A 19,992-nucleotide genomic window follows, 5' to 3' on the forward strand; every position below is an offset into this window, starting at 1 on the left:
AGTCATCCAAAAGCCTTTATACTTAAGGCTAATAAATGATTTCTGTTCTGGTTAGGGTTAGAGTTTCATCCACAAAATCCACAAAAATGTTGCTTAGTCATAGAAAAAAAATGTAACCAACTCGGAACCAACAATCATAAAATATAAAGATTTATTTATGTTGTATGTTTAAACCATTAGCAGACCACATGCAGTCAAGCCATCACATGTACTTTAAGGCACTTGATAGCTGAGAGTTCCCTGCTGTTATGTGAAGGGGAGGGCTGGCACCTTTTGGACTGGAGAGCAGGCAAAGACAAGTGGCCCCATGCCCCCTTCCCTGGTAACTAACATCATAGTTACAAGAATGTTAACTTCAGCATGGTAGGTAAAACGGTGTCTTTAATAACCACTGCAGTGTGGATCAGTAAATGTATGGAACAAGCCGATATTCTATTAAACCTGGAATAGTTTTAAATGTAAATATCACTACTTTGTTCTTTACCAATTCTTTATTAGTTTTCTTTCTGTTGAGTGTGGTCCATGTGGATAATTGTCCAATATGTCCAAGTAAGATGAAACATTTCACATTCACCACACATTACAAAGGCCCAATCACCTCATCTGGACCTCATTAAAGGAATCTCACTGATTTCACTATAATGCATAGCTGACATAAACTATTTTGATTAAAATCTAAGTCCTTCTAAATAAGTCTTTCAGAAAGTGGGGACCATGTTGTGTGTCCACAATGAGTAGAGCTGGTTGGAAAAAAATGCCCATTTTCAAAATAAGCAGAAATAATAAGTAATAATAATAATAAGTAGCTTTTTCCAGCCAGAGAAAACTACCCCTAGAAAAACCCTGGTCAATTAAGTAGATTTTGAGAAAATGTTGTGTGTGGTGTAACATCAGTCTAATGACAAATAGCAAAACAGTAAAAATAGGTGCATTATGTTACTTATCATAAAACCATCAGAACATATGGATAATCTGCCATTTCACAAACAAAAACATTGGGTCTGCTGACTCTGTTGGTCTGTGGATGTGCAGCACAATCCATGTGTATACGTGGCTCATTTATGTTTCAGCTTAGACATCATGCTCAGCAAAGCCATTAATGTTTGCAGCTGTGTGCTGAATGCTCAGTGTTCTTTGTGCGATTAGCTGGGTAGGTTTCTTATGTGATATCCAAATGTTTGTTGGATGAGTCTTAGTTTTTATCTGCAGAATTGGTCATTTGACTTCAGTGGAGCCTCGGGATAAATTATCAGACACAGCTGTCACAATGCATCATGCCTCTGCTTGGAACAATGTTTAACCCCTTCGTGACAAAGGCTGATTTTACTTTTTGTACCCTTCGTGACAATGGCTGTTTTATCGTTTCTGCGGTGTTTGTGTTTAGCTGTAATTTTCTCTTAACCCATTTACTAAACCCACACAAGTTATATATTGTTTTTTTCAGGACAAGAAGGGCTTTCTTCAGACACCAAAATTTTTTTCATATGATGTAATTTCCTATAATAAAAATAATAAAATATGACGAAAAATTGAAAAAAAAACACATTTTCTCACTTTTATTTGAAAAATCTTTTATTCATCATAAAAAACTACTGAAAAAACCTGCTAAATAGATTCTACTATTTGTCCCGAGTTTAGAAATACCCAATGTTTTTATGTTTTTTTGCTTTCTTCTACACGTTATGGGGCAATAAGTACAAGTAGCGTTTTGCTAATTCAAAACCATTTTTCTCTGAATCTGGTAATTCTGTCTCTATGTGGTATTTGGGGCATCTTTGAAGCCAGCAAATTAAATTTACCCCACCAAACCATATATTTTTGAAAACTAGACACCCCAGGGTATTTTAGATGCTGATAGTTTAACCCTTTCCATGCACTAATCCTACCACCAACCCTTGTCAAAGTTTGGGATAGTAATTGTTTTTGGTGTTTTTTTCACATACTTTGTACTTCAGGTGTGAAATTACAGCTCCTGGTATATGTTGCTGTCACACAACACCCAGATATGTGTCCAGCAACATCTCCTGAGTACATTGATACCCCACATGCATGGGTTTGTCAGATTGTTTGGGGGCAAAAGGGCCACATTTGGAACATGAGCAATTCAAATTCAGTAGGAATTTTACATCTGGGTAAAGAAAAATGCTTGTACCCAACTATCAGTAGGGACAGGTTACAAGAAAGCCTGGCCTATCTCCAAGAAGGGATTTGATCTAGCACCTTAAGTGGTCCCTCATGCCACGGAATGGACACAGGGGTCACTTGACAGTGCAAATAAAAACGCTTAAAAATGGTGGAGCAAATAAAAGCTAAAAAACAGTAAATGTAACAAAAAATTAAAAAAAAATACAAAAATGGAGCAGGAACAAAAAAAAAATTAAAAATGGGAAACTGTGTGATACAGCTTGAAGCAGTCACCGACACAGAGTGCAGGTTTTCCAGGGCAATCTGGACAGTAAAATGTGGTGTCCTTTCTTTGCCCCCTGCTGTAGCATACCCTGCATCTCTTTTGGGGATTCTGCTTCTTTGCTGTAGGGGGGATTTTAAAAATAAAATGGGTAGCCCCAATTCTGTTGGTTCCCATCACTACTTCGGGACCAGGTGCATCACGGTACAAGATACCTGTAATTACTTCGAGCTGAAACTGCAAAAAAGACAGCTTCAGCCCAGTGTCTGCTTTTTTGTGCAGCAAAAAAGCGTTATAGGTTGCAATTTGCATTAGATAAATTGCAACCTTCTTGTACCAGGCCTTTGTCTTCCTCATAATGAGGTAGGGCTGTAGGAGTTGATCTGACAGATCAACTCCACCCATGTGCTTGTTATAGGCCCTGATGCACACTGGCTTTGTAGTGACCCCAGCTCTGCCACGGACAGAAACCTCCACGGTTCTCTCATCGTGGATGGTGCTCAGCATGCACACCTCTTTTCTGTCCCTGAACTTCAATGCCAAAAGCTCCTCTTGGCGTAGAGCTGAGGTCTCCCCCTTTCCTAGCCGGGTTCGTACCAGGCGTTGTGGGAAACCCAAGCGGTTCTTTTTTATAGAACCGCAAGCTACCGTATCGAAACAATACAGCAGCTTGAACAAAGGGACGCTTGTATAGAAGTTATCTACATACAAGTGGTAGCCTTTGTTCATAAGGGGGAATATTAGGTCCCAAACAATCTTGGCACTGGTGCCCAGATGATCTGGGCAACCTGGAGGGTCAAGGTAGCTATCCTTACCCTCGTATACCCGGAAGGCATGAGTATATCCTGTCTCGCTCTCGCAGAGCTTATACACCTTCACTCCATACCTAGAGCGCTTGGAAGGAATATACTGCTTGAATCCCAACCTTCCTTTATATTTCATTAGGGATTCATCCACGCAGATATTCTTTCCAGGTGTATAAACCTCTGGAAACCTGGCAGCGAGATGGGTAATCAGGGGGCGGATTTTGTACAGCCTATCAAACTGGGGGTCCTCCTTAGGGGGGCACAGGCTGTTGTCGCTAAAATGCATGAAACGAAGAATCATTTCATACCTTTGCCTAGTTATAGTTTGGGCAAAAATGGGGGTACTAAAGATGGGGCTGGTGCTCCAGTAGGAGCGGATGGAGGGCTTTTTTATAATGCCCATTAACATTGTGAGTGCCCAGAATTTAAGAAATTCTGGCACGTCAATGGGAGTCCATGGCTGTTTTGCCCAAAAAGAATTAGGGCTAGCAGCACGGTGCTGCTGGGCATAAATGTTTGTTTGTGTGACAATGTCTCCCAAGACATCGTCTCCCAAAAAAACCTGCACAAATTGCAGTGGAGTGAATCCTGTAACATCAATATTGATGCCAGGAATTCCAGAAAAAGGAGGGATAGCTGGCTTGTACCTATTAGGCGCTACCCATGCCTCTGGTGCACTGCCACGACTACGTGTGGTAGGCGTCCTAACAGCCACAGATACATCACTAGATGTATCTGTGAACTGACCAACGTCAAAATCTGACGCTGTATCAGTGGCCTCAGAATCTGTGGCCAAAAAGGCATACGCCTCCTCAGCCGTATACCGCTGCATGGTAAGAATTGCAGCAAAAATAGTGGGGAAGGAAAGGGTTAATGGCTATAATAAAAAATAAAAAAAAAACCTAAAAAAAGTAAAAAAAACTAAAAAAAGTAAAAAAACATGTAAAAAAAAACAAACCCAAAAACAATTGCCACTATGCAAGATCACTGTTTATGCAGTGATCAATGGCAATGAAGGGGTTAATATTATATGGGTGGCTCTTATAAGAGCCTTTGGATCAATATATATATATTTTTATTAGGGAATACCTGAAATACCAGAACACACTGATCTGTCTCTCTCCCTCACTAGAAGCAAGTGAAGGAGGGAGGCAGATCCAATACTGATCAAAGGCAATGTTTAGAAAACATTGCCTTTGATTTATCAAATCATGATCACTCTTATGAGTGATCTGACCACTAGGGGTGTTATTCACTGGATGTCCATGACATCCAGCAACACCCCCCCGATGATGTCAGCAGGCTCCGCCCCCCGGCTTGATGGGCGCCGCCATCTTGAAACACCGCGTGTGTTTCGAAGACACCGGCACCGGGAAGGTAAGTTGAGCATTTAGGAAGCGATCGCGAGTCGCTTCCTTTGCTAAACAGGTGTTGCAAAGATGCCTCGATACTGAGGCATCTTAGCAACACCAGCTAAGCAAAGGAAGCGACTCGCGATCGCTTCCTAAACCCGTGTTTCGGCGGCGGGCGCCGCCATGTTTGAAAGACGTGCAGTCTTTCAAACATGTTTTTTTTTTGCTCCTAGGAGCGATCGGGGGGGGGCGGGAATGTTTTTTTTGGTGTTGCTCAATGCCTCGATGTCGAGGCATTAGAGCAACACCGTTTGAGTGAAAAAATCGATCACGGATCGATTTTTTCACCCGTTTAAAGACGTGCCGGTCCTGGCACGTCAATTGTCATAATCGTCACGATTTTCAGTGACGTGCCCGGACCGGCAATTGTCACGAAGGGGTTAAAGAAAACACACTAATTTTGTATATATGTTAGTGTCTTGTGGCACTTGACCTTTACACCAACGATGACTGATAACATTGCATTCTAAATACATAGACATTAATATGTAGTTAGTTGATCCTCCCTTTGCAGCTATAACAGCTTTCCATACGAATTTGGAGTGTTTGTGAAGCCAGGCACTCATGCTGGAGGAGAGGGATTGGCTTGCAATCTTCATTACAGTTCATTCTGATGATGTTTAATGGGGTTGAGGTCAGGGCTCTGTGTGGACCAGTCAAGTCTTTCCACACCAAACTCATCCAACTATATCTTTATAGACCTTACATTGTGCTCTAGGGCACAGATATGCTGGAACAGAAAAGGGCCATCCGCATTATCTTGGTATGCTGAAGGGGAAATACCAAGACATTTTGGACAATGCCTCCAGCTTTGTGGGAACAGTTTGGGGAAGGCCCTTTTCTATTCCAGTGAATGGAAGTTCATATAGCTGCAAAGGGGGGCATCAACTACATATTGTAATTAAAATGCAATGTCATCAAAGTCCCTGTTGGAGTAGCTAAGCATCATATCATATTTACCTTATCCAAAAGCTGCTGTCAAGGAGTACCCTTTAACTCAGGGGTTCTCAAACTGCGGCCCTCCAGCTGCTGCAGGACTACATCTCCCATACTCCTCAGCCAGCCCCTTAGCTGAAGGAGCATTATGGGAGATGTAGTCCTGCAGCAGCTGGAGGGCGGCAGTTTGAGAACCCCTGCTTTAACTGCAGGTATTGGAGCATTTTAAGGAAAACTTTTGAAATAACTATGATAGGTAAAATATTTTTGTTATGTTTTACTATTGTGATTTACTCTAGCTATACTATTTAATGACAATGCAAAGATAGGTGAAATTACCATTCTTTTGCACTTTTTGTCAATAAATCAAACTGTTTCATTGTTCAATTTGTATTTCAAATTCACCTTAAAATATTTATATGTCTGGAAGAGTAAACAAAATAGGAGATATATATTGGTGGTTTGCTTTATTCACTTTTAGAACAAGATAATTGCAATTTTCAAAGTTGTTTTTGGTGCATTGTGTTGTGTTTCAAAACTTTTTTTTATTTTTTAAGAAGATAGCCTTTAATGATGTTTTAAGAGCTTCCCAGAAGGTATTTTTATGGTTCTGCTCTTTTCTTAATAGAAAGCATTGTACATAAAATATAAACATCTACAAAAAGTGCTGCGCAATAAATAAAAATAAAACCTCGTTCTTTTACAGTTTCATTTCTCGTAGTCTATCAGCCTGCCGGGAAACATTGTTTTACAAAGCATGATGGTTTAACACAGATGAGGTGAAACTGAGTTAAGGTAAATCTTTTCTCACAGTTAATATATTTAATTATCATATATACATTGACCTGCCACTTAAACAATTTAAATAGTATCATGCCCTCTAAATGCAGGGCCGGATTAAGAGCATCACGGGCCTGTTGCTGAGGATTTGGGTTGGCCTTTTTATGGAAATAGACAGAATCTGAACTCCTCGGCATCCATATGTACTGTACAAAAATGACATCACTGCTAGGCAGATAATATAGGATAGAATCTTATGTTATGGAAGTACATCAGTACACTAATAAAAAATCCTCATACACATCATTTAGACACCCAAACACACACACACACACCAGGACAGGCTCTGCCACACCGACACCCAAACACACACCAGGACAGCCTCTGCCACACCGACACCCAAACACACACACACCAGGACAGGCTCTGCCACACCGACACCAAAACACACACACACCAGAACAGACTATGCCACACCGTCACCCAAACACACACACAAGGACAGACTCTGCCACACTGACACCCAAACACACATACACCAGGACAGACTCTGCCACACCAATACCCAAACACACACACCAGGACAGGCTCAGTCACACCGACACCCAAACACACCAGGACAGACTCTGCCTCACCGTCACCAAAACACACAACAGGACAGGCTCTGCCACACTGACACCCAAACACACCAGGACAGACTCTGCCTCACCGTCACCCAAACACACACCAGGACAGGGTCTGCTACACCGACAGCCAAACACACACACCAGAACACACTGACACACATGTCTGGATGGGCTAAGCTACAACAATAAAAAATGTATTTTCCACACTGCTTTTTACTTGACCCCTTTGTGGTTTTGCGCCCTTGCAAATCCCCCCAGACTGCTCCTCCCTTTTAGTATTGGTTTATGTGATGGCCCCAGCTGCCTCCCTTGTGTATTGATGCTGATGGCCCCTCATATGTATTTGTGCCCTATTTTCAGATAGGGGCCTGAAGCTGTAGCTCCATCAGCTATTACATTAATCTGGCCCTGTCTAAAGGCAAGAAATTCATTTATAAATTACTGAATGTTATTTAAACAAATCAAGTAAAGCGGGGCTCAACAAATCTGTGCAGAACAGAACAACCAGAAGAAAGTAAAACTCTAGGTGCCAAAAGAATAGCATCACAGCATGAAATGATCAAAAAGCATGTAAAGTAATCAACAGGAAAGTGTACCAAATACATTAATAAGAATCAGTCAATAAAGTAGACCTGGCTTGTCCAAATCCAAAATCCAATGGGGCTGGTAGAAGAGTTTGCAAGAGAGAAGAGATTGTAACTCTCCCACTTCACTATTCATTATAAAGTACCCACCCCCACAGGCACAAGTGTTTTCAACACAAAGGGTTTAGGTGGCCCTGCATAGTAAGGGGACTTTGAAGAAAGCTTGCTGATTTAACTATACATTATCCAGAGCCAGCCAAGCCCTTACAAGTGTGGGGGTGTACACTGGGGACAGAGCTTCATAAGGTATCGTGAAGTCAAGGAGCTGAAACCGAAACTGCCCCGTCAACCTTTCTTTACTGAATAAACCCTAGTGGTTATTATACCATAACAAAGAAGGAGTGAGTACATAAAAAAAGAAATTGCAATGCTTCTCCAGGTGTAATGAGTACACAGATGTCGACATTTCGGGTCCCAGTGATGTATTAACCTTTAGGGCACTAGTGCCTAGGTACAATAATGGCACTGCGGAGCGCTGGGATATGTAGTCATATCCTGGCGTGCAGTGTCTTAAATGTGTCTTTAAATGAAGTCTGTGGAGTCTGTGTTGAGGCGGCACAGCCTCCATAGCATAACTAGGCTGAATGGGGAGATCTAAGATTTCCCTTGTAACCAGCCCACTTTGCCGCGGGACACACGGGACACTTGTCTGCCCCCAATTTTGTACCGGGGACTGCTGCTCCATGGACCTGTCATTCGACATTTAGGCCTAGTAAGCCTAGTCAAGGATAACTTGTAATACAAATGAAAAGATTAAAAAGTTACTGCGATGGGAGTTATGTTTTCTATGGCTCATGTAGGTTTTCTTTGTCCTTGCTGTTGTGTTCTTTTTTATCTATCATAGTGTGACGGTCATAGTATTTGCATTGTGTCTGCACACAGCACTGAGTCTTAGACCACTGTCTACTCAGATAAGGATGCACTGTCACCGCACTGTTCTGAGAGCGATAAAAGACCTATTGTGCAGTTATTAATTTGAAGCACTGCTGTAACCTGGGACCACCTTGTTGTGTAAAGCTGCTGTGTAGGGTAATCTCGATCATGGGTGTTGGCTAATGCTGACACGAGCTTCCCCCAGCTGCTGAAGTAACCTAAAGCTAAGTATATGCTCTTTTGTTGTCATTGGTGCAATAAACTATTGCTGTTCTTTATGAGCTTCTTTTAGTATTACTAACTTATTTTGGGATCTGAACTAGTTTACTGACGTATAGTATTTTCCTCCGTCAGCTTATAGGCACCAAGCTTTCTTTAGATTTAATAAATGTTTAACACATTTTGGTCTTATGATTTTTATTACAAACTTTATTACAGCTGAATATTTTTTTTCCTCTGTTATCCAATCTACTAGACAAATACACTGAGTGTTGTACAATTTGTAAAGAGGAAAAGACAAGTAGTGCCCCACATAACAATTAGGACTTAGTAAAACAACGGGTCAGTCCATAGCTGAGCCGTCAACCTCTTTTACCTCCATTAAACCCTTAATTAGTGGTTTGAAATACATAGTTTGCGGTTTGAATTGTTTGTTAATTTACCTCTTTTTATGCCTATTCCTTGAAATCTATTCTTTGGCAATAATGAACAGGGGAAAATGTTTTTAATATCTGTTAACTAATATTGGTCCCATGTTATTTGGTGACAGTTTAGGGAGTGTTGGGAGTAGCCTGGTCATCACTAAGGTCAGTGGAACAAAAGTACATCAATATCACTTATATCATATATATATATATATATATATATATATATATATATATATATATATATATATATATATATATATATATATATATATATATATATATATATATATATATATATATGTGTGTGTGTGTGTGTTGTGCAAAAATATGATAAATATATGCAAAGACTAAGCATGGCACTACTTAAAAATAAAGGAAAACCACTTTAGTTCATTGTAGTTAGCCAAGATTTCATTATGATATATTGTGAAAACTGCATAATAAACATTAACAAATTCCTTCTTTGGCCAAAAACACTTGAGCTTTTTCTTACTGGAGACTTGGGATTTTCACAAAAGACTGAAAACTCTTTTTGCATAAGCAGCTTGCTATGGAAGTAAAACTCAGCAGACTAAGAGCTTGTTCAATCTGTTTTAAATATTGGCCAACACTAAAACAAGATTAAAAAAGCATCAAAATTCTTAACATAACAGATTTAAATAGCAGTTAACTCTATATACTGTGAATTTTAAGGCCATAGTCACCAATAAGGTTAGCATTGACTGTTGTAAGCATTATATTCTATCAGACTATAATGATTGTGCTTGTAGTCTAACAAACAGAAGTCAAAACAAGAGGAGAGGTAGTTTTTTTAAGAAAAGAGGATGAGTTTGAAGTGTGTCATACAAGAGATATGCGAAAAACCACCACAGAGAGGTCCTACTGCAGCATACACAGCACCTCCATATGTTTTGATATCTAGAATTAGCTAAATCTGTTTAGCCATCCATCTTTCTATGGTACAATAAGCAATAGAGTATTTTTTTACACAAACAAATAATTCCACAATCTCCAGAAGAAGAAACAAATAAATCCAATAACTACTTATTTAATAAAGTTTTCTTCAAATGTAATATTTAGTTGCATCAAATTTGTTATATTTATTTGTTTTTCTAACATTAAATTAATGTGAAAATGTTAAACCGCTATTCAAATACAGTTAAGAAAAATATATATGTGTACCTTACTTCAGGTGCTGGAATTCCAACCACAATACAATCCAGCTGCACTCTGCTTCCTTCTGTAACCTCCCTACTTTTCAATTTCTGAATAAAATTTGGAGGCTGGCCAACAGCCTCCTCTAAATAAAAAGAGGAAGATGGAGTATCTATTTCGACTTGCAAAGCCTCTTTATTGGTTTCTGGTTCTACAGCTTCCAAACTATCAGTTTCCTCTGGGGTAGTAGTATTTATTTCTGTTTCTCCTGGAGTACTCTGGGGCCTATCTCGACTTTCTGACTTATTAGTGTAATTAGAGATGTCTTCTTCAAGTGTTCCGCTTTTCAATTCTCGTTTCCTCCGATTTTTTAAAGTCTTAGGCCTAATTCTTTTGGAACTGTTGGCTTTAAATAGAGAAGAAAGCTCTTCAATAAAATCCGCAGCTTTATTTAGAAATTCTTTTTTGGACTCAGACTCAGTTCCATATGGATTGATCCTCTGTTGTTTTTTTGAATCTTTAGTTCCTTCTGTTGAGTTATTTGTTTCTTTTATCACTTGTTCCTGATGAAAGTTTGACTGTGGTTCTTTCTCAAGAGATGAAGGGTTGCTTTGTTTGCTTACTGGTGGTTTCACAACAGATTTTGACTGTCTTTTTAGATCTCTTGGGGGGCATTTAAGATTTGTTTGTGCATCCTTTGGTGTCCCATCTTGGTCAATGGATTGTCTAGCCAAATGTACACTTTGGTCAAGTTCTTCCTGGCTCAGAAAGGCAGAGAGATCTGTAAGATAATCTGTTTCTGCTATTTCCTCAACTTTACTTGAACAAATACTATGATGGTAAGAATGAGAAGATGAGACAGATGCACTATGTTCACTGTTCTCGTGATGTATTCTGTTTTCAGCTAAATAGTTGTCTCTCAGAACCCGAGTAATCGTCGAGGAAGCTTCTATATTATCGTCTTGCATGCTGTAGACAGAAAAAGATAAAAAGGTCCAACTATGTAATTACAACACCATCTTCTTCTCAAGTGACAGGTCTGCTTACTATAACATTAGAGATGCTGAACTACAGTATTGGGGAGCCAGATAAGAAGTTTAATGATTACATTTAGCATGCCATTTACTGATACACAATGTTAATTGCTTGATTACATATTAAATATAGAAAAAGAAGCATTCCTAAAGCTCTGGCATGATTATGGTTCAGGGAGAGCGAGTTTATCATCTATCCTACACTTGATCATGTAAGAGGGCAGGTCAAAATGTCTGCTAATTATTGGTGTAAATGGTTTGGAATAGAATTCCATTACATTATTTGCAGACAAACTAATCAAAAAGACAACCAAATAATTTATATTATGGCTGTGGTCTTCACAACTATTCTGGTAGCTATTAGGTAGCTGATTTATAGCATATGTAAGAGAGTCAGAACTATGTTGCTCTCCACATATGTTCCTTCAATACCAGGGTAGTTTTACATATGTTTTGCACATACATAACCTGTGCATTCACACATTTCTAAAAATCATAGTTTATGACTAAAAAACTATAATGTGAAAAATTAGAATAATCCAATTGCACAAAACTTGTTGTCTGTGTTCATAAACCCTACATGTGTTGACATAGTGTCTCTCTCGGGTCGGCACTTATTTGGTGTTACTTTGTATCAATTATATATAAATTGTAACTGTGGTTTATTCGGACTTCTTTTTAATGGACACCCGTCCCTTGAGTATACAATTGCTTTATCTAAGTATATATTAAAGATTATATTTAATGGCTCCAAGTGATTCTGATACATCTACCCGTTTGTCTTGTTAGTCTTGGCGTTAATAGTGGTTGGAAATGTGTGGTTTGTGGATCAGCTCCCAGACAAGAGCCCCAATTGTTTGGTCTAGTTAATCTAATGAAAATGTTTTGAGTTTTTAGCCTGTTCCCTAAAAAATTGATTGGTCAATGTTAACTCTACTGACCAGACTTGACCGAGGTTGCATAGTCACTAAAATAGGAACCGATTGTGAAATGAATGTAAACGAGCATATCCTTGTCTGAAACTCACCTGCTATGGCAAAATGACTACATACATTAAATAAATATGGACCACATTCAGATATATGTGGCCCATTCAAGTTTATTGGGGATGCAATACATCTTCCAACCACTTAAGGCGTATTTATACATGCACCTGTACACTAGTGGTGTATTTTTTTATTATTTTCATTTTTGGGGGGTAGTCCCTTTTCCTTGGTTGTGAACAGGGGATGGGTGGGAGATAGAGAACACTTGGTGACAACACATGTCAATCATCTTGCAACCCTCTCTGGTTCCAACTCGCATTTGCAACTTGCAGGTTAATAAATCTAAGCGTTGCTTGCTTTTTCAACTCACATCAGCCCAACTCTCCTGCAGTTGAGTGAATGTGAGTGACATTTTTGGCAAGTGCTAATGCCAGATAGCTTTAACCATTTTGGAAGCAGCATTTTTGTCCAACCCATGTGAATTTGCAGCTACAAACTTGCATTGTTTTACCAACTAAGGGGACTAGAATTTGGGAACAATGTATTCATGGATTTCTTTGTGCACACTTCGTTTGATACTAAGTGTGAGTATAAATATATGTGTTCATATTACAATTTTAAAACTTGTTTGTAGCTTGTCAAATTAGGAATTGCTTTCTATAGTTTAGGAATTGAGTGCTATTTTTTTAAGTTAAAACATTTCAATAATCATAGCTATAACTCACAAACCAATGATGATGCTAACGTATTGCTGCTTAGGGCCTCCTTAGAGGATTAAGAGGAGAAATGTATACAAGTATGAAAGAGTAATCTTGGAGTTATTTCACGGTTAAGTATTTTTCTTGAAAGAAACAGTCTGGTATTCAAAATTGCATTATTGTTTAAATGAATATTGTAGTCCATTTTGCATCTTTTTTTTTTACTACATAATTATAATAAACACAATTATAAAAAATGTGATTCTTAATAAAACATTAATATACAGTATATGTTTACTTATTAAAAAAATAAAACATTTTTTAATGTTAACTTTGCCTTTTATTTATTTATTTTTGCTTATTATTTTTTATTTTTGCTTATAGTTGGTAAAACAGTGCAAGTTTGTAGCAGCAAACTCACCATTAGCACATGCCAAAAATGTCACTCACATTCACTCAACTGCAGGAGAGTCAGGGAGGAAGTTCACTGTTCAGTATTATGGAGCAAGCCAATAAAATGGTGATAGAATGTACTCTCCTTACAATCCTGGGACTGGCCCTGACAACATCTTAGTTTGGTCAACATCATTTGAAGTTGACCTGTTGTCACTTAGCATCATATTCCATAAGTAGGTTGGACCAATAAAGGTGTTCTAACCTTTTGCATCCATAATCAATTTGAATACTATATACCACTAAATTAATCTGGACTAACTGGTTTTTCAGGACTGTCTAATCATAATAAACCTGTTATTGGGCAAATTGTGCAAACCTTAACCAGTGTCATTTTCATATTTTAATAAATAATAAAAGGCTGTAAATCTTTTCTCCTTCACAGATATTAGCTACCTGAACGAGAGGGAGATATTAACTTCTTCTGTGCACTGCTACAACTATGTTTGAATGTTGTGTCTGACTCATTTTATGATCTGCATTGAAATACAGAGACAGCTGTGTGACCCCAACTAAAAACAATTTGTAATTTATTCTCACAGTCCTGTCAGATACTTATGCAGATCCCAGTGACTTGACATGTAGAATCACTTTATGCATACTAGTGCTAATTAACTTCTACATGAAGCTGTAGCTATTTATTAGGAGTGGAGATTAAAGTGTAATAGTCACCTTTACAGCATAGTTAAATGTGTTTATCAACACTACCTATAGCTTGTGCATTTTGTTTTTCAATTCAGTGTAATTGTTTTGGAGATATTTAGTTAAACAGAAGTGCTAAGATCAAAAGGTGGAAAGGACAAATCCAAAATAATCAGCAACTTCACTATTGTAGAGAGATAACGCAGAAGGATAACCGTGCAGATCCCAAGAACAGGACATTCAAGATGGTTGCCACTATGATATACACATAAGGTGTTTTCTTTAATATTATAGATATGTTGCTTATTTTAATCTGCAAACACAATAAATAAATAAATACTACTGAAAGTGAAGCAGTGATAGACCTGTTAGTACTAGCCTATAGCAATTTTTGCTTAACTTTTAGCCTTGCATATGGGATGCAGGCAAGACCCCAAATTATGCTTTTTCCTATGAATCACAGTACTCTCAAACTGTTACTTCAGAAAACATGGTTCTCAAGCCCAGAACCTTCTTAGTATATAGCTAGTACATACCAGAATGAAAGTGTCCTTATGTTATCCTCACCACGGTGTCGTTACGTAGTAAAATAGGCTCATGGTAGATACTGAGCTTGGTTTGTAGACCAGGGCTTTATATAAATCACAAGACCCTTTGTAACTGATGTAGAGTATGATGATCACTCAATTTAGTGTAATGTGGGTTACACTGAAATGTGATATTAGCCCGTACACTTGATATGTCTACCAATTGCCAAAGTAAAATGCTGACAATTATGAAACCATTCAGCTGCTAATTGTGTTTTTATTGCAACTTGGAGACACTTTTACAAGGGGTTTTGCTTTAATATCGTCATTGCAACAGGACCTGGACATGTGAACATGTTGCTCTGTTTAGATTGACTTGTTGTTATAACATTGCTGTTAATTATATTTTTAGTTGTAACTGATGCAGGACTCCTGGTTTAAGAATATTATTTGGACTGCAAAATTGTAATATTTTGTATTTTCACCTTCCATTTTCTGTGTATTAAGCATTACTTAATACATTTAAAAATGTCTAGTCTAATTTTAAGTGTTACTTTCCTAATCCCTTTACCTCTGTTGTGTATTTGCCATCTGTAACAAGATTAGTCTGGTGCCGATGTTGTCTGTGTTATTCCTTGCCATTGTGTTATGTGTTAATTATGCTTAATCCTTTGCGTTGCCTGCATGGTAAAGTGGCTATATACGCTGTGCTCCGTCCCAATAAACTGTGTTGGCTTGCATCCTGACTGGTGTGTTATAATTCTAATTACTTTCTAATTTTCCAATGAGTGACAAAACAGAGAAGGCAAAATAATATAAAAAATTTATATCTACAACTTACTGTTGTTCATGTGAATATTAACAAAAAAAATGCAAGGCATATCTGAAATGCGTACAGGATTTGATTACTCAAGCTGTCAGAGTAACAACACAATTCTTTAAAACCAGGGGTTTCTTAATAAGTGACTGATTTTTATTATTATTTATTGTTTTATATAGCGCCATCATATTCCGCAGCGCTGTACAATGGGTTCAACACCATATTACTGCTATGGTCAGCATGCAAATGTTTTTCCTTTTCCTTTAGACAACTGGCAAAATAAAAATTGAAATACAATCTATAGCCTACCAGAAAACCTACACTACTTCAAAAAGGTAATTCTTCATCACTTTTCATGGAGGGGTTGTTTTCATCAACCTCTGCTACATTATGCAGCAAAAAACAAAACTGCGCAGTTTACTTAAAGTACAATTTCTTTAGCGGAACAGGCGCCAATGAAGAACATAACCCTAATTTATATTCAGAAATGCATGGGTGGCTAAATATCTTTCAAATTTCCTAGAGAAAGAGGAAAGTCCCAGAAAGAAGAAACAGGTGGAACCTGCTCACTTGAAAACAGTAAAACTAAATGTAAAGCAATAAATGATTTGTGTATTACGCTCCGATTGGGGCACGTTCATATATTTACACATTCCTTTATCTGTAAATGATGTCAAGAGATTCTGGCAGCACAACATTATAATAAATAGACATTTCCCTGTATATTCTATATTTTTTATTTTATTTTTTGATCTACACAAATCATTTTTCACTTTATATTTAGTTTCACTGTTTTCAGGTGCGCTGGTTCTACCACCTTTTTTTCTGGTGTTTTTTGTTAATATTGCCAAGTGGGTGACGCTGGCAAGGAACTTCTGTCTGCACTAATGGAAGAGGAAAGTGGCCTGGAGACCCAAAGAAGCATCACTTCTCCCTGCTGAAGCCTTTGTCAATATGTCAGTAATTGAGCATGTGGTTGGCTCTATAAAAATGTTACTAGTCACCACTGAATATAGCTGCATGTTAAATATGTGTAGCGTCTCTGTGTTTATATGTTTATTATACTACCCTGTCACTTTTTCTTCTTAATGGGTGATAAATTATTAGGAAATAAACTGGTCCCTCCTTTAGCAGTTTTACAACATGGTCTATTAAACACAGAACAGAGAATGGCAAAAATAAATGTTTACATTACAATGAGCTAACACAATGCCATTCCCACAGGGGATTCACTATGTGAAGGACAAGTATGTATCGTCTCTCCTTCCAGCATCTTTAATTAGTTCACATATAACAGGTGCCACCTCTCTTATGTCACTGTCACTCAATGATATATGCACTCCATGCACCAAGACAGGTAGAAACAGTGAGAACCCAGGAGCACTGTAGTCTGGATACTGCAATTTACCTTCATAAAGCACAATTTTAGTGACCAGTCACTAATGTCTACATCATAAAACTGCATATGTATTTTTTGTAGAGATCAATCATTTTTATTTTCTGGGTTTTAGTTATACAACATTGAATATTTCAGGTGTGCATCCGTAAGCCTCAATGACCATAGTTAACGTCACCCTTACATCACTATGAGTGCATTGCAATGATTGTGTTTTGAGAAGACTCATAGGTACATCTATTACTATACAAGAGACATCATTGAGAACTGTGAATAAAGAAGTGGAAAAGGCTTAGACCAGATACCTTCTTATGAGGAATGGTATTGACATATTTCTGATTTTAGCCAAAGTAAGAATAGGGTGCATGGACTAAAATGAAAAGCAGGGAACAACCCAAAGTCAAAAGCGGGTCAACTGCTGTGATACAGAGAGCCATTCAAGTGCCATTATCAAATCTAGTAGCATATTCTGGCCTAGGTCAACTTGGCCTAGGGCAGCAGATCCAGTGGTACACCATCTCCTCTGCCCCAAAACAAGGGCCTGATACCAGCTCCACGGTGTAACACTTAATAGGCTGATTGGGAAGATTAGGTAATTCCCTTGTAACCTACCCACTTACACTAGGAAGAACCTCCTTGGAACGCCAAGGCAATTGTTGGAGGTGGCTGGCTCAGCCCTCAGCCCAAATAAAGCCTGGTTTAATAATGCCAAATTGTCATTTTTAACCAAATGATTAAGCACCAAGATAAGGACACCAGAGGATTAACAGAAAGTGGTGCAAGATCGTTTGTGAGATGCTTGTAAGGAAACTTGCCTCAGAAGTTCCCAAACGCCACAAGCTTATACTTCATAGAGAACAAAACACATCATACAATATGGTGTATTATATGTACTAGCTAAATTGTGAATTACAGTATTTCATGTTATTTGTCCCTTTCCTTATGGCGGAAGATCGTCTAAAAAGCTTCCTGTGCTTAACTTGATATACAGTAATGCTGGTATGTTGTTGAGTGCACTGACCTCCCTCTACTTTACATTTTCTGTCACTTTGGGATTCCTTAGTTCATGAATTTATGACCAAGCCCTATTTTTTAACTGTCAAGGCACAGCAGAAGACTTTCAATGCTATTATTACTGCTACGTTTTTATTTTGCAAGCATTGATACAAGATGAAGATCAATAATCCGTACGAATCCAAACAGAACCCAAATTTATGTTCGTTTTATAAATGCCTGGTGTGTTTTCCATGCACTCGTGTATCAAATACACATGCAAAATTGTTACATGTCGACAATTATATAGAACTATGATGATTCTAACCATTGCTTATTTTAATGTCAGCAGAATAGACAAAGTTTATAACTGCTGTTTCTTGATGAGACATTTTAAAGCTACTGTATCGGATGCCTGCCAAGTGTTCCTCTTTTCCAGAGAGATCCCTGTCTCTCTTTCTTAATGCTATGTAGTTATTTTATTGGAGCACTGAATTGTTTTTGGGGGTTTTGGTTTTGGGAATTGTATAAGTTTTCATAGTATTTCATATCAATTACCACCAATTATCAATAAAAAGTGTTTACTTTGCAGAAAATGTATTTATACATTAATGTAAATGAAACAATGATCCTGTTTAACATCATATCTAGGAAAATGGCAGATGGTCTAAGATTCAATTGAAAGTTAATAGTAGAATATACTATGATATACTTTCATAGTATATTCCTAATACATACACATATATACCCATGCCGGGCAGGTCCATGCACATGATATATAGAAATATATAGATTGATAGATATATAGATAATAGACAGATATTTTTTTTAAAAAAAACATATTTTCATGTCACCTTAATGAGTATTTTATTGCATTCATTCTAATTTTAAATATATTATAATAATAGGAAACAATCTTCAACACTTTTCCACAATTTTATGTCACTAAATATTACAGGGAAGATGTTTCCAGCCATTGCTTATTTGTGTCTTGTACCATCTTAAGAAAAAATGCACACATGTAATTATATAAATTATATAGGTCTGCTTATAAAAATAATAATACATGTCAAGAGCCTGCAATACATAGCAATAGGTTAAAGTTGAAACATCAACTTTGTCAGATTTTTGATGGGAAGACTTAACTGTCATATGACATGACAGCAGGCATTGATTGGTTGTTGCCATAAAACAAAAAGAACAATATCGTTTGACAGTTATATGGCCCTTTCGCCAAATGCTTTACTGGTGTTGAAAAAAACAAATGAAAAAAAATAACTTTCTATGTCTTTATCACCAATTTGCAATCTCTAGATGATGCGATATCTGCTTTTTCATTTAGTGCTGTACTACCCAGGCCAAACATCTGCTGCTGTTAATCAAAAGCCTGTTGGATATGGAAAGGGAATGAGACCATGGCTGCTTTGCCCTTTCCTATACAACCATTGCAGCTGTTGTGTACTCTAATCTACAGCGAAAATCACATCATGCTAAATATAATCTGCAGGGTCATTTTACACAGCCCAGAATAAAGTAAGTCTTTATAAAATTAAATTCTATTTACATTGCTAATTCCCCGACATTTTATTTCTAAAAGTAAATATAAGGAATAAAGTTCATATGATCTTTACCTGAGCTTCTCAGTGAACTAGGCAGGCAAAATAAAATCAGAACATCTTCTGAATTTTACATATTATATATAAAAACTGATTTCCTAATCTTTGTCCAAAAAATTGTATAATACCAGTCTATATTGTTAACTTTATTTACAAGAGCGATTATATAGAACGTTCAGCAATATTCCTTTCAATATTTACCTAGATATCTGTCAGTGCCCAGCCCTGGCTGTCTTCTCTTACAGAAAATTTCCAAGAGTAAAGTAGACGAAATGGAACAATCCTAGGTTAACCCAGACGTTTTTCAAAGGGCGAGATGCGTTATCCCGAAATTTAGGGAAAATGATTGTATGAAGCTGAGTCAACCTGTCACCACTGAAGCAGCAACATTTGTCTGTGGCAGGTCCTGTGTTATTTTGGGCACCCTACACCATGTGCCTACTAAGCATTTCCCCTCATTGGACAAGAAAGCTCTATGCAAGTAGGCTCCATTCCTGTAATAGCTTGTCGTAGATGGGAAACACACTGCAGGCTAGCTTCC

General features: G+C 37.7%; 1 protein-coding gene and 1 non-coding gene across 2 annotated transcripts in view; both read right to left on the bottom strand.

Annotated features, from left to right (window-relative positions):
• Window positions 1-11,254, bottom strand: part of LOC149298928 (myopalladin-like) — a 41,413-nt gene extending 30,159 nt beyond the window's left edge. The window contains exons 1-2 of the mRNA XM_089486781.1: window positions 10,922-11,254; window positions 10,314-10,864 (exon numbers count right to left, since the gene is read on the bottom strand). Of these exons, the coding sequence (XP_089342907.1) occupies window positions 10,314-10,864; window positions 10,922-11,254 (884 nt within the window). The remainder of the gene's footprint in view (window positions 1-10,313; window positions 10,865-10,921) is intronic.
• Window positions 2,145-2,274, bottom strand: LOC149298929 (small nucleolar RNA SNORA35). The gene has a single exon (XR_016272388.1). It is a non-coding gene; the product is annotated as a small nucleolar RNA SNORA35 (small nucleolar RNA).
• Window positions 11,255-19,992: the final 8,738 nt, after the last annotated feature.

This window comes from Sceloporus occidentalis, unplaced genomic scaffold (genome assembly GCF_023333645.1).
Source record: "Sceloporus occidentalis isolate IW3139 unplaced genomic scaffold, rSceOcc1.0.p SCAF_30, whole genome shotgun sequence".
NCBI lineage: Eukaryota > Metazoa > Chordata > Lepidosauria > Squamata > Phrynosomatidae > Sceloporus > Sceloporus occidentalis.